This window comes from Rhinopithecus roxellana, chromosome 11, assembly GCF_007565055.1.
Source record: "Rhinopithecus roxellana isolate Shanxi Qingling chromosome 11, ASM756505v1, whole genome shotgun sequence".
NCBI lineage: Eukaryota > Metazoa > Chordata > Mammalia > Primates > Cercopithecidae > Rhinopithecus > Rhinopithecus roxellana.
This window is the reverse complement of record NC_044559.1, coordinates 131,586,803-131,601,372: the sequence shown is the minus strand read 5'-3', so window position 1 is coordinate 131,601,372 and position 14,570 is coordinate 131,586,803. Positions and strand designations below refer to the sequence as shown.

The 14,570-nt window shown below is 42.7% G+C and overlaps 1 protein-coding gene across 2 annotated transcripts in view; it reads left to right on the top strand.

The window, feature by feature from the left end:
* VCL (vinculin) overlaps positions 1 to 14,570 on the top strand; it is a 122,906-nt gene that overhangs the window by 93,834 nt on the left and 14,502 nt on the right. For both annotated transcript variants that reach the window (XM_010373132.2, XM_010373134.2), the window contains exons 11-16: positions 3,490 to 3,680; positions 4,892 to 5,091; positions 6,414 to 6,542; positions 10,138 to 10,287; positions 12,634 to 12,742; positions 13,881 to 14,183. In XM_010373132.2, the coding sequence (XP_010371434.1) occupies positions 3,490 to 3,680; positions 4,892 to 5,091; positions 6,414 to 6,542; positions 10,138 to 10,287; positions 12,634 to 12,742; positions 13,881 to 14,183 (1,082 nt within the window). The remainder of the gene's footprint in view (positions 1 to 3,489; positions 3,681 to 4,891; positions 5,092 to 6,413; positions 6,543 to 10,137; positions 10,288 to 12,633; positions 12,743 to 13,880; positions 14,184 to 14,570) is intronic.

The window sequence follows — 14,570 nt, the reverse complement described above, 5'->3', positions numbered from 1 at the left end:
AAGATACTTAAATTACATTTCCTGGATGATTTTTCTTGTAACAATGGCCTCTCCACAACCTTCTCTCCTAAAGGCTCTCATGGCACCTACTTTGATGATATGGAAAAGGGATATTTCCTTTTTTTTTTTTTTTTGAGATATGGTCTCACTCCGCCACCCACGCTGGAGTGCAGCGGCATGACCCTGCCTCACTGCAGCTTTGAACTCCCAGGCTCAAGCCATCCTTCCACCTCAGCCAGGCACGTGCCACCATGCCTGGCTAATTTTTTTATTTTTTGTAGAGATGGGGTGTCACTATGTTGTCAGGGCTAGTCTCAAACTCAAGGGCTCAAGCAATCCTCCCACTTCAGCTTTCCAAAGTTTTGGGATTGCAGGCATGAGCCACTACACCTAACTGCTTTCTTCTTTCAATAGATATTTTTCACTCTTAAGAATAAAACCCCTGGCCAGGCGCGGTGGCTCAAGCCTGTAATCCCAGCACTTTGGGAGGCCGAGACGGGCGGATCACGAGGTCAGGAGATCGAGACCATCCTGGCTAACAAGGTGAAACCCCGTCTCTACTAAAAAAATAGAAAAAACTAGCCGGGCGAGGTGGCGGGCGCCTGGAGTCCCAGCTACTCGGGAGGCTGAGGCAGGAGAATGGTGTGAACCCGCAAGGCGGAGCTTGCAGTGAGCTGAGATCCGGCCACTGCACTCCAGCCTGGGCGACAGAGCGAGACCCTGTCTCAAAAAAAAAAAAGAGAGTATCTAAGCTGGGCAAGGTAGCTCAGGCCTGTAATCTCAGCACTTGGGGAGGCTGAGGGTGTGTGGATCACTTGAGGTCAGGAGTTCAAGATCAGTCTGCCAGCTTGGCCAACAGTGGTGAAACCCCGTCTCTACTAAAAAAATACAAAAATTAGCCAGGCCTGGTGGTGGGTACCTGTAATCCCAGCTACTCAGAGGCTGAGGCAAGAAAATAGCTTGAACCCAGGAAGTGGAGGTTGCATTGAGCTGAGATCGTGCCTGGGTGACAGAGCGAGACTCTGTCTCAGAAAAAAAAAAGAGAGAGAGAGAGAATCTAAATTAGCTGTTCTGGCAGATGGGCTATTATTTTTATTTATGTATTTATTTTATTTATTTATTTGTTTTTGAGATGGAGTCTCACTCTGCTGCCAGGCTGGAGTTCAGTGGTGCGATCTTGGCTCACTGCATCCTCTGCCTGCTGAGGTCAAGTGAGTCTCCTGCCTCAGCCTCTCGAGTAGCTGGGACCACAGGCGTGCACCACCATGCCCAGCTAAATTTTTGTATTTTTAGTAGAGATGGGGTTTCACCATGTTGGCCAGGATGATCTTGATCTCTTGACCTCATGATCTACCCGCCTTGGCCTCCCAAAGTCCTGGGATTACAGGCGTGAGCTACCACACCCAGCCGATTATTTTTATTTTTACAGATGAGACAAAGTTAACCAGAAAGTTACCTTTCTATGGCTGAGAGGACCTGAGATGGAAAATGAGTCACATTCTTTGTATTTTTATAATGGTTAGAATCTGAAGTCTTTGGAATAAGGTTTTGGGGGCAGTTTTTTTCTTTGTGATATAATTGTGGTTGTCTTTTTATTTCTGTGTTGGTACTTGGTTGAGGTTCTTTGGTTGGAAGGACCTGGTCAAGTACAAAGTAGAGGATTATTGAAAATAGAGGCACCTCATCAAACCCAATAGCTTGAACGTGGCCAGATCTTGTGGCAACGGGAAGCCCCTCCCTCCACCTCTTAGTCACTGTGTGGGATCCTCTATGTCTGTTTCACCCTGTGTGTTGACTTAGTTTATTTATCTGGGGGTTTTGTCTACGGCTGTGAGTTAACCATGGCCCAGGCTTAATCACTTTCCAGCTCCAGATCCCATCACTGGTTGACTATGCAGTGTTTTTGAAGTATGGACCCAGGATTACCTGCCTAAGAATCATCTGAGAAGGTTGTTAAAAATGCAGACCCCTTGACCCCACCCCAGACATACTTAATCCAAATCTCTTTGGATGGTGGGTTTAACAATCTGTATTTAAAAATAAGATCTCCAGTGACTTTTATCCATACTGGACTTTGAGAACCCCCAGAATCTAATTGAGTGCCTTGCCTGACTGTGGATATCTTGTCCTTGAGGTAGATAACCACGCAGTTTAATCAGTTATGGCAAGGACTGGGGATTATGTGATACCAAATGTATAGTAGTTTAAGAATGAAGGCTGGGCGTGGTGGCTCATGCCTGTAATTCTAGCGCTTTGGGAGGCTGAAGTGGGCGGATCACCCAAGGTCAGGAGTTCGAGAGCAGCCCAGTCAACATGGTGAAATCCCATTTCTACTAAAAATAAAAAAAATTGCTGAGTGTGGTGTTGGGCACCTATAATCCTAGCTACTCAGGAGGCTGAGACAAGAGAATGGCTTAAACCCGAGAGGTGGAGGCTGCAGTGAGCCGAGGTCGTGCCATTGCACTCCAGTCTGGGTGACACAGCGAGACTCCATCTCAAAACAAAACAAAACAAAACAAAACAAAACGAAACAGAGTGGAGACTCTGAAGTCACAGTACTGGGTTTGAATCCTGACTCTATCAAAGTAAGTAATGGGACATTGGGCAAGTTATCCAATCTCGTACCTTGGTTTCTTTAGTAATGAGGATAATACTGTTATTTACATCATAGGGTTGTTGTAAGGATTAAATAATATAAGACAACTGCTTATGACCGGGTGTGGTAGGTCATGCCTGTAATCCCAGCACAGGACTTTGGGAGGCCCAGGTGGTAGGATCACTTAAGCCCAGGAGTTCAAGACCAGCTTGGGAAACATCGGGAGAATGTTTCCTTTCTCTAAGAAATGTTTTTTTTAAAAAATTAGCCAGGTGTGGTGGTGTATGCCTGTAGTCCCACACATGGAAGGCTGAGGTAGGAGGATTGCTGCAGTGAGCCCTGGGAGGTCAAGCCTGCTGTGAGCCATGATCTCACCACTGCATTCCAGCTGGGGTGATGGAGCGAAACCCCTCTCAAAACAAAAAACAAACAACAACAAAAAATTACTTGCAACGGTACTTGGCAGAATTAGGACTCAAAAGATAGACAATACTACTATTAGTTCGATTATAACTACCTCAGCCGCTCCTACAACAAACATGGCTGCCTGGGCCCACCCAGTTCCAGAGGGAACTAGTGCTTTCAGAGGTGGCAGGCAGAGGGTGCAGCTAACCTAGTGATGATTGATTGAGCTCAGCTAACCAAATGATTGATTTGAGCTTCACTGATGCAAACTCATATTTAATGTCTTAACTAGGACAAAATAATCTAAATGTAAATTATTAATTTTTTATGTAAGGGCCAAATAAATAAACCACTCCTTTCAAACCAAATTAATAGTAATCACAATCACGAGCAATTTGTCATCTTATTAGCATTTGTCATTAGCAGCTAAGTGATCTCAATGTAAATAGTGTTTATGTGTGACAGGATGGCTGTCTTTTTCTCTGCAGGGGGAAAGGAGATTCCCCAGAGGCTCGAGCCTTGGCCAAACAGGTGGCCACAGCCCTGCAGAACCTGCAGACCAAAACCAACCGGGCTGTGGCCAACAGCAGACCCGCTAAAGCAGCTGTACACCTTGAGGGCAAGATTGAGCAAGCACAGCGGTGGATTGATAATCCCACAGTGGATGACCGTGGAGTCGGTAAGGGCAGCAGTGCACTAAACCCCATTAGATTGGTCTCAGTGCAAATAAGCAAGTTGTTGATAGGGGTCCTGTAACATCTATAATTAGGTAAGGGTTCTTTAGCTGCTGATAAGTAACTGTGATTACATTTCCAAATGCAGCCAGTAAAATTCCTGTGATGTAATCAAGAAGTGGGCCAGGCATGGTGGCTCATGTTTGTAATCCCAGTGCTTTGGGAGGCTAAGGTGGGAGGATCACTTGTGCCCAGCAGTTTGAGACCAGCTGAGCAACATAGCAAGACCCTCTCTCCTCAAAAATAAAAAAAATAAAGAATTAGTTGGGCATAGTGATGCTCACCTGTAGTCACACCTTCCCAGCTACTTGGGAGGCTGAGGTGGGAGGATCACTTGAGACCAGGAGTTCCAGGCTGTAGTAAGCTATGATCACACTACTGCATTCTAACCTCAGTGACAGAGAGAGACCATGTCTCTTAAAAAAAAAAAAGACAAAATTCTGAGTTAGTTATACCCAGTGTTGTGGAGAATTGGGCACATGTATAATTTACTGGAGAAATAAATTAGTACAAACTTTCTAAATTTGGTATAAGATGTCAAGAGCTTTAAACAAAGTTCGTACCTATTGACTCAGGAAATTAAGGGATTTTTTTTCTAACAAATAATTAGAGATCTTTCTAAGAAGTTGCATACAGGAATATATGTTTAATAATAAACATATTAAGTTGTATACATCATAAATGTTTAATAACAACTGACTTGTGAAATAATTATGGTTAATATGATAAAATATTACATAGATTTTAGATCATGATTTTAAAAGATAGTGAAATAAAAATAAAGTGTTAAATAAAAAGAACTGGCTGGGTGTGGTGGCTCATGCCTGTAATCCCAGCATTTTGGGAGGCCGAGGCGGGTGGATCGCCTGAGCTCAGGGGTTCGAGACCAGCCTGGGTAATATAGTGAGACCTTGTCTCTCTAAAAAAACCAGTTAGCTAGGTATGGTGGTGCACACTTGTAGTCCCAGCTACTTGAGAGGCTGTAGTGGGAGGGATTGCTTGAGCCAGGAGGTCAGGGCTGCAGTGAGCTGTTGTTATGCCACTGCACTCCAGCCTGGGTGATAGAGCAAGACACCACACTGCAACACACTGCAGAATGGCATTGTAATTGTCTCCTCTAGGTCTTACGAGTTTCATTGTTTTTCTCTTGGTCTAGGTCAGGCTGCCATCCGGGGGCTTGTGGCTGAAGGGCATCGTCTGGCTAATGTAATGATGGGGCCTTATCGGCAAGATCTTCTCGCCAAGTGTGACCGAGTGGACCAGCTGACAGCCCAGCTGGCTGACCTGGCTGCCAGAGGGGAAGGGGAGAGTCCTCAGGCGCGAGCACTTGCATCTCAGCTCCAAGACTCCTTAAAGGTAGAAGTCAGGGGCACATATCATTTTACTTTTTATGCTTCCTATTATTGAAAGATGAGGGAAGGAAGAGAGAGGTTTGAAAAATACATAATTTCTGGCGTCTAGGGAAAATGAAAAGAGTGTGACCAAAGATACAAGGAAATCTAGAGCTTATTAGGAAAAAGCTTGCTGGTATATAGTAGCAACTAAATTTGTTTTCCAAATTTCACTCAGTCAAGAGCCCTGTTGTGATTTTTGCTCTATCCACATATCATCTGTACTTTTATTTAGCCAATATTTTTCTTAAAATGGACTTCTTTTTAAAACTTAAATTTATTTAAGAGAAAACTCTGTGGCCGGGGCATGGTGGTGCATGCCTGTAATCCCAGCTACTTGGGAGGCTGAGGTGGGAGAATCACTTGAACCTGGGAGGCAGAGGTTGAAGATCACGTCATTGCACTCCAGCCTGAGTGACAGAGCGAGACTCTGTTTCAAATAAATAAATAAGTAAAATAAAACTTTGTAATAATCCTGAAATCTTGGGTTTGGTAAACTAGTTGTATTTCTTCTATTATCCTTTAAAAGAAACACATAATTATTAAAATAAAAACATTTGCCCATGTAACACCTAAAATTATCTCAGGTATCACCAGCTAATTTATGCTGCCCACCTTGGGAAACAATGAGGGTGATGGAGACTTCTTTGTATAAATCCAGAAAACTTAAATCGGACTAAATGTGATGACTATGAAAAGAGCTTGTTCATGGCTTCTAAGAATACTCTTATTTAGACCCATGTTTAGAAATTGATACAGATATTTGTTATTGAGTTTTTCTAGAAAACTTAATTGAAAAAACCTGGATTAAAAAAGTTCCCATTCTTGATTTCTTTCCTCTTAAGATAATAAATTGCTTAGAAATTTGACACTACATCCACCGAACAATCCTTACAGTTACTGTGATCATTATCAGGCCCTGCCAGCACTGGTAATGGTATGGAACTCTAGCTCATCTCTGGGCCTTCTTTGGGCTCAACCTCATGATTCTCAGTATCATTTCATAGAGGCCACCAAGAAAGGAAATAGGATTCCTTGATTGAGTAGAACAATCTCTAGGGACATGTGGGTCATGTCTTATTTCTTCTACACCACTAATGTCTTAGAGGGCAGGATTCATAAATTACATCTGTTCTGTAATAGCTCAGTGCTTTGTACACAGTTAACAATAAATATTTATTGAATGAAAGACTGAATAGATGAATGAATGTCAGTGAAGTAAGGGCATTAGTAGATATGCTTTGAGGATATATCTGGACATTTTCATATGTAAACAATGTTTTTAAGGATCTAAAAGCTCGGATGCAGGAGGCCATGACTCAGGAAGTGTCAGATGTTTTCAGTGATACCACAACTCCCATCAAGCTGTTGGCAGTGGCAGCCACGGCCCCTCCTGATGCACCTAACAGGGAAGAGGTGGGTATCTGAGGTCTTCCATTTTTCTGTTGGCCTGCGCTATAGGTATATGTAAAGTTGAAATGTGATTACAGTGTACATCAGGATCAGTGGTTGGGAAACTATAGATGAGGGGTGGAAGAGCTGAACAGGGAAAGCCCTACCATCTCTACTTTTAGTCTCCACATGTATCAGTTGGGAATATCTTTAGTTGCAAGCAAGAGAAGGCCTGACCATCAGAGATGAAAACAACCAGGTTTGTTTTCATCACAAACCAAGAAACATGGAAGTTGGTAGCTTTGGCATTGGTTCAGCAACTAAATATCATGAAAGCTGGCATTTCTGTGATTTTCTAGGTCATTTTCTCAGGGTGTGGGATGGCATCATGTTAAAGGCAGGAAGAAATGAAGAATGGGGGTACTCCAGTCACAACTGTGCCTTTTGAGTCAGGATGATCTTTTTAAATCAATTGATGTCATTCTTATACTCAAACCTTTCCAATGACTTCCCACTATCCTAGAGTAAAACCAGAGTGCTAACAATGAAGAGAATTGCCAGTGATGTGCTGGTAAGCCAACTCTCCAGGAAAACAAAAAATCTTGATTTGTAATGTTTGTTGATTTCCCTTATGTAAATATTCCCACGGTGGCTGTTTCAACATGAAGTCACTGAAACCTAAGTTGGGAAGAGATGGACATATTTGGCTCCTGTGAGCTGCCATGAGTCTGTACAAGTGGCTTCAGCACACCACTGGATCTGGTCCCCATCCACTTCTTTGCCCTCGTGTGGTACCACGCTTCCCCCTCAGGCTACATCTGTATATACCTCCTTGAATTGTATTCCTAGTGTGTGTTTATATGTTCTAACCTTGGGGCCTTTGCACTTGTTTGTTCCAGTCTTCTCCAGATAACTATATCTATTAGTTACTGTCTTCAGCTTTCTACTGAAATACCACTTTTGGGTGACCACTAAGATAACAACCCCACCCCAACTACTATCTCCATGGATTTCTTCATCTCCATATCCTACTTTTTTCCTTAGCATTTATCAACATTTAATGTATTTACCCATTTTTCATTTTTGGTTTGTCTGTCTTCCTACCATTACCATGAAAACTCCATACAGGTAGGGACTTTATTCTGTCATTATCTTATTCCCCGTTCTTGGAACAGTGCCTGCCACATTGTTGGTGCTGAATGAGTGAAAATAGAGGCTTTCCTAGAAATTGTCTAGGAGAGCTTTGCTATGCCTCATTGGCTTGAACTCTTTGTCTCATGACCACCAACTGCAAAGGAGTTCAGGAAAGCGAGTATTTGGTTTTCCAGCCTTTATAGTATTGGCAGCGAAGGAGAAGGGGTTTGGGTCAGGTACCCAAGACAGTGTAGAACTGGTAGGTGGAGGTTTTTGTTGTTATTATGTGACGATTACCCCAGTTTTCTTTCTATAACCTGAGTTACTAGGCATTTCAGCTAATTGCTCCCTTAGGCTGAGATGATTTGCTATTTTTTTCATTCTAGACTTCTCTTTCATGCTAGTAGATACATCTAGGTGGGCCTCTACACCTATAGGCTTCCTAGTTACCTCAGCATATGTTGTCCTTCTGTTCTGTCTTGGAAATTTGTGAGTTGTCATTGACTTTTCCCTTCCCCGCACCTGTTCATACAAATAAACAACTAAGGTATGCTCATTTAATCTCACATCCATTTTCTGTTCATGTTGCCATAGCTCTAATTCTGTTCCTAGTCCCCCGCTGCCTATATGATTGCATAGCTCTAACTGGTCTTCTTTGACTCCTTCACTAGGCCATCAGTCAAATAAAAATATAACCTAACTCTGACATTCTGCTTAAACCCTTCAGTGGTGCCTGCCCTTTCACAGAAGATAAGGCCAGAGCTCTGTGATCTAGCTCTGACACTTCCGATACCTGTTTCCTACAAACTGCTCCCTCTCATTTCTGGCCCTAGCTATACCTAGTTGCTTGTGGTTTCCTGCATAGTCTGTCTTTTCCATGTCTTTGTTTTTTCTGTGTAATTATCTTCCCCTTCTTTTTTGGTGAATTACTATTTATCCTTCATCCTACTATCCTTTGCTTCCTAGAGAGGTTAAGTGCTTTTTCTTTGCTCCTGTAATATCAGTGCTTAGCTTTATTATTGTACATAGCACACTGTATTGTAAATCTGTTTTCGAGTGCTTTTTTCTCACTGGGGTGTGAGTTCCTTGAGATGAGGATATTGTGTCTTACTCATTTTTGTATCCTCAGCACCTGTCTCAGGGTCTGGCACATAGTAGGTACTCAGTAAATTTTGGTTGAGTGACGAGAAAAGCAAGTTAAGCAGTTAGTTAAATCAGAAGGAGCAGCAGTCATGGTCTGGCATTGAGATGGTCAACCAAGGATATTAGGTAGGTAAAAGCCCAGGAGATCCAGAGTGTGGGAGAACAGCTACGGTGAAAGAACTGAGGCTATGAGAAGGAGGCTAGGAGATCAGGGATTTTAGGCAGAGATTCTCAGCATTAAATGGCAGGAACCCATGTAGCTGAATCCAAACAAGAGGCCAGTGTGGGTAAGAGACTTGAGAGGATAGACACAGAACAATAGCAATGATATTGGAACTTGCTATTGAACCAAGAGACCTTTAGAGATTGTCTAGAGCCAGAAGTGGTCTCCAAGTTAGGCAGAAGGAGACAAAAGAGAGGATGCATTCCACCAGGCAGCTGCAGACATGTTCGTGTAATGTATAAACCTGACCCAGTGCCGTTCGGAAGCATCAGTTGTAATAGTGCGGTAAGTAATTAACTGAATGTGAAGACTAAATAACCCCCATTCTCAAAAGCTTATCTTCTAGTTTGAAGAAGATAAGCTTTTGCAAGAATCTATTCTAACAAATGACCAAAGATCTCTTGCTATTTTAGGTAAGTTAAATAGTCCCCTCCATGGTATGCAACCTTGCACAGTGAAAGGAAACGTTTTTTAAAATTTGAGAACTGAATGAACAATTAAATAGATGGTTTTGCATTTGGGGTTAATAAAAGTCAGTCATCCTTGCCCTGAGGCCTAAGCGTGAGCACCAGCTATTGTTTTTCCCTTGGAGGTCAAGGGTAGAGTTTTTACAACATTAATGGTAATGGGATATATGAAGGATGCTGCTCTGGGGAGGCTGGAGCTTAGTTTAGGAAGGTGTGGATGTTCTTGGCTTTTAACGTACCCAGCCACCTACAATAGAGTCTGGAGTGGGTTTGACTATCTTCTTCAAACTAGAAGATAAGCTTTTGAGAATGGGGGTTATTTAGTCTTCACATTCAGCAAATTACTGCAGAGTATATAATGCTCTTGCTTGTACCTGGTAAGCACTGGTTGAACTGGAAATGAAGGGTATGTGCATGTGTGTGTCTGAGTGTGTTTGTGTGCATTTGCAGATGATGGTGATGGCTAAACGTTTGAGGAGATCCATCAAGGCCAGGATTTGGAGTTTGACTGTTGTTTTATTATCTAGGGTTTGATGTCATCTCTAAAGTCTTTGAGCAGTTGCTGCCCCTGCTTAAAGGAAGAGACTTTTTGTTAGGCTGCCTGACCCATTTGATTGAAATAAATGTTCTTAATGTCTGTTTTTTCTTCAAGGTATTTGATGAGAGGGCAGCTAACTTTGAAAACCATTCAGGAAAGCTTGGTGCCACGGCTGAGAAGGCAGCTGCGGTTGGTACTGCTAATAAATCAACAGTGGAAGGCATTCAGGCCTCAGTGAAGACGGCCCGAGAACTCACACCCCAGGTTGGGTTTTGCTCACTCCTCATACAGTGTTCAGTAAAGAAAGTTAATTACAGAACAGTTCCTATACATTTTTGAATACTTCATGTAAGATGGCATAAGAAAACATATACAGGCCAGCACAGTAGCTCACACTTACAATTCCGGCACTTTGGGAGGGTGAGGCAGGAGGACTGCTTGAGCTTGGGAATTTGAGACCAGCCTGGGCAATATAGTGAGACCCCGACTCTACCAAAAGAAAGATTAGCTGGGTGTGGTGGTGCATGCCTGTGAACCCAGCTACTTGTGAGGCTGAGGTGGGAGGATTATTTGAACTCCCAAGGTTGAGGCTGCCAAACTGCCCCACTGCACTCCAGCCTGGGGTGACAGAGCAAGACCCTGTCACTGTCTTTATACATTTTCATAACGTTTGAATTTTTTTTTACAAAGACTATTTATTAGTTTTGAAAGTAGAAAAAGTTAGTAAAGCAATCCCCTTGCCACATATACGCATAACTAGGAAAATATTTGGATAATCTTTTTTTTTTTTTTGAGACAGAGTTTCGCTCTTGTTGCCCAGGCTGGGGTGCAATGGCGCAATCTCAGCTCACTGCAACCTCCACTTCCTGGGTTCAAGTGATTCTCCTGACTCAGCCTCCCGAGTAGCTGGGACTACAGGCACCCGCCACTAGGCCTGGCTAATTTTTGTATTTTTAGTAGAGATGGGGTTTCTCCATGTTGGCCAGGCTGGTCTCAAACTCCTGACCTCGTGATCTGCCCACCTCGACCTCCCAAGTGCTGAGATTACAGGCATGAGCTACCGCGGCTGGCTTGGATAATCTTAAGGGCTACTTTGTTTTAATTTAGGGTTTATATATTTTCTCCACATCTTTGTGAGAGTTTTTTTTTTTAATTAATTAATTTTTTTTTTTATATTGAGCTGTTTCTACAACTTACTTTCTTTTTCCTACTTATTGTGTAACAAGGCATGGCTAGTAAGTTTGGGAGCAAAAGAAGATTGGGAAAAAAACAAATTGGACAGTTATGAAAAGTCTACTATGTGATAGGTTTTCTTAAAAATATTAGCTCAACATTAGTGCAATGTTTGTACAATTTTTCTTCTATTCAAATTATAGAAAATTCATTATTTTTTCATTTATTTATTCAGACATTTATTGAGTGCCTGTGATATAGTCAGAACTATGCTAGACTTTACAAATTTGTGATACTGTGAACTTGTGAGGAGATATGGGGGAAATGAGCATGTCTCTTAATCATTAAACTTTTGCCCATGTGGTATGTTAATAAATTAGATCCTCTTGTTCAGCTTTTTAACTTGTCCAACTTTTAAACAATTTTTTAAAAGCTACAAGCATGTCTAACACTCCTTAAAAGCTCCCATAAAACATGGAACATAAAACACAATTTCAATATGAAACTGAGATTCCTAAAAAAGAGAAACAGGAATCTAGACTTATAATCTAGGCCTTTTTCAATTATAGAAAAAATGAGGACTCTGGAGACAGATCTGGACTTGAGTCCTCTGTGATCTTTTCTTTTCTTTTTTTTTTTTTGAGACGGAGTCTCGCTTTGTTGCTCAGGCTGGAGTGCAGTGGCATGATCTCGGCTCACTGCAACCTCTGCCTCCCGGGTTCAAGCGATTCTCTTGCCTCAGCCTCCCCAGTAGCTAGGGTTACAGGCATATGCCACCACACTCGGCTAATTTTTTGTATTTTTAGTAGAGATAGGATTTCACCCTGTTGGCCAGGCTGGTCTTGAACTCCTGACCTCAGGTGATCCGCCTGCCTCAGCCTCCCAAAGTGCTGGGATTACAGGCATGAGCCACTGCGCCCAGCCGAGTCCTCTGTGTTCTTGATGCTTCGTCTCTCATCTGTAAAATGGAGCTAACTCCTTCCTAATGGACTCTATTTGGATTAAGAATATGCATGTACAGCCTGTATCTTACCTGATATGTAGCAAATGTTAATCCTTTTTTTCCCCAAATGCTGTTAAATCAGTTTTGAGTACTTTTTGGTATCTTTCTTAATGGTGATTTTTAAGATGGATTGATACCAAGTGTTTAAACATATGCCAGTTTTGTGTATGTTCTTCTGAAATATCAAGTGGACACTCATTTACTTTGTCACTTTATTACCTTCTTAAAATAAGTCTGTGATGGTAAAACCTTCCCGTGAGGGCCCATTCTGGGGAGCTATTGAGACCAAACCTCCTATGTTCAGCCTAAAAAGAGACTTGCCACTTTCTGGCTTTACAGTGCCATCTGTAGGTAAAAAGGAGAAAGCTTAGCTGAAGGTTTGTATTTGGAGAGCGAGGGTGCTCTGGTGTTTAAAGGTGTTTTGTCATTGTCAGGTGGTCTCGGCTGCTCGTATCTTACTTAGGAACCCTGGAAATCAAGCTGCTTATGAACATTTTGAGACCATGAAGAACCAGTGGATCGATAATGTTGAAAAAATGACAGGTACAGTTTTCTATAAAGTTCTTGTTGTCTAATCCATGAAGAATGAGTTCTGAGAAATTGGAGTGGGACTGGTTCTGTTACTCAGCTGCCATTGGATAAAGGGCCGGTCATGTGCTCAGCAGTGTACTTGGCCCTGTTAAGGCTGCTGAGCAGTGGCGGCTTCTCATTCAAGCCTTGCAACTTTGTCAGAAGAGAGGCTCTTTGAGTCTCTTTTATTTTAATGCTGCCCTCCTGGCGTGATGTTTATTGTCACTGCTCCTATCTTCTCTTTGAATAGTGTCTTTGCCCAGTCTGAGCCCGAGTTTGGTTTCAGAGGCTGGGAGGCGGTATTTGTGGATACAGTAAGTGTCCCTGTCATTTACAGTGGGTTCACATTTCAAGGAACCACAATAGCTACCATTTAATACAACTTGTCTCAGAGTTTCCTCCAAGTTATCAACTACGTAGTTTTTTTAAAAAGGAGAAACCAACCACCAGCAAACCTGTGTCTGTGCAATTGAAGTGGCACCTCTGAATCGTCTTCATTCTCTGTAAAGGGAGAGATAGGAAAGAAGGAATAAGGAATGTAGGCTTTTCGCTGTCCCTGCAGAACCTGTTGTGACTGGGGTCCATGGCAGCCTGAGATGAAAGTGGAACTCCTGAGGTGTCTGAAGAGAGGTAATAGGAATAAGAAACAGGCTGTTAGGGTTACTGGAAGCTTCCGCATGGCTCATCTTGAGCACTACAAGCTGCCAACAAGCAACAGATGGCTGGGGAGTGAGACGGACAGGGAGAAAATATTATTCACAGATAACGTGGTGGTGATGCAGTGATGGTTTCAGACGTATTCCTTGTTTCCTCCCGATGTTGCATTTCTGGTTGTCTGGGGTGGATACAAGAAGGCTGGCAACCACGGTTGGTATAAATGCTGCAAATCCAGATGGGCTTTTGGACTGTGTCCTCGCCTTTTTTTTTTTTTTTTTTTTTTTTTTACTGTGGTGTTTACCTGGAAGCTTTTGATTATGTAGGAAGAACTTTGAGCTGAAGAAGAGAATTCTGGATGTTATACTTTCTCATGAGAAACTTGAGTGGATAACAGTGTTTTGGAGTTTCTGTTCTTCTAAAGTGAAACTAAATTCCATTTCTGTTTTCCTAACAGGGCTGGTGGACGAAGCCATTGATACCAAATCTCTGTTGGATGCTTCAGAAGAAGCAATTAAAAAAGACCTGGACAAGTGCAAGGTAGCTATGGCCAACATTCAGCCTCAGATGCTGGTTGCTGGGGCAACCAGCATTGCTCGTCGGGCCAACCGGATCCTGCTGGTGGCTAAGAGGGAGGTGGAGAATTCCGAGGATCCCAAGTTCCGTGAGGCTGTGAAAGCTGCCTCTGATGAGCTGAGCAAAACCATCTCCCCAATGGTGATGGATGCAAAAGCTGTGGCTGGAAACATTTCTGACCCTGGTAAGCAATGCATGGCACTATGGCTCACCTCCACTGAGAGGTTAACTCAGGAAAGATAGTCAGGGAATATGTACCCCACAACCACCACATACAAAGTCTGGGGGCAAAAGCTATAGACACTTAGTTCGAGAATGCTAGATTAATCTTTTTCCATCCAAATCTCTGCAGTATCAGCAGGCTTGTTGTATGTTAATTTTTCTGGACCAACTTCTCTGTGCTTTCTGTTTTTTTTTTTTTTTGAGACTGAGTTCTGCTTTCTCACCCAGGACAGAGGGCAGTGGTGTGATATCAGCTCACTGCAACCTCTGCCTCCTGGGTTCCAGCAATTCTCCTACTTCAGCCTCCCGAGTAGCTGAGATTACAGGTGTGTGCCACCATGCCCAGCTA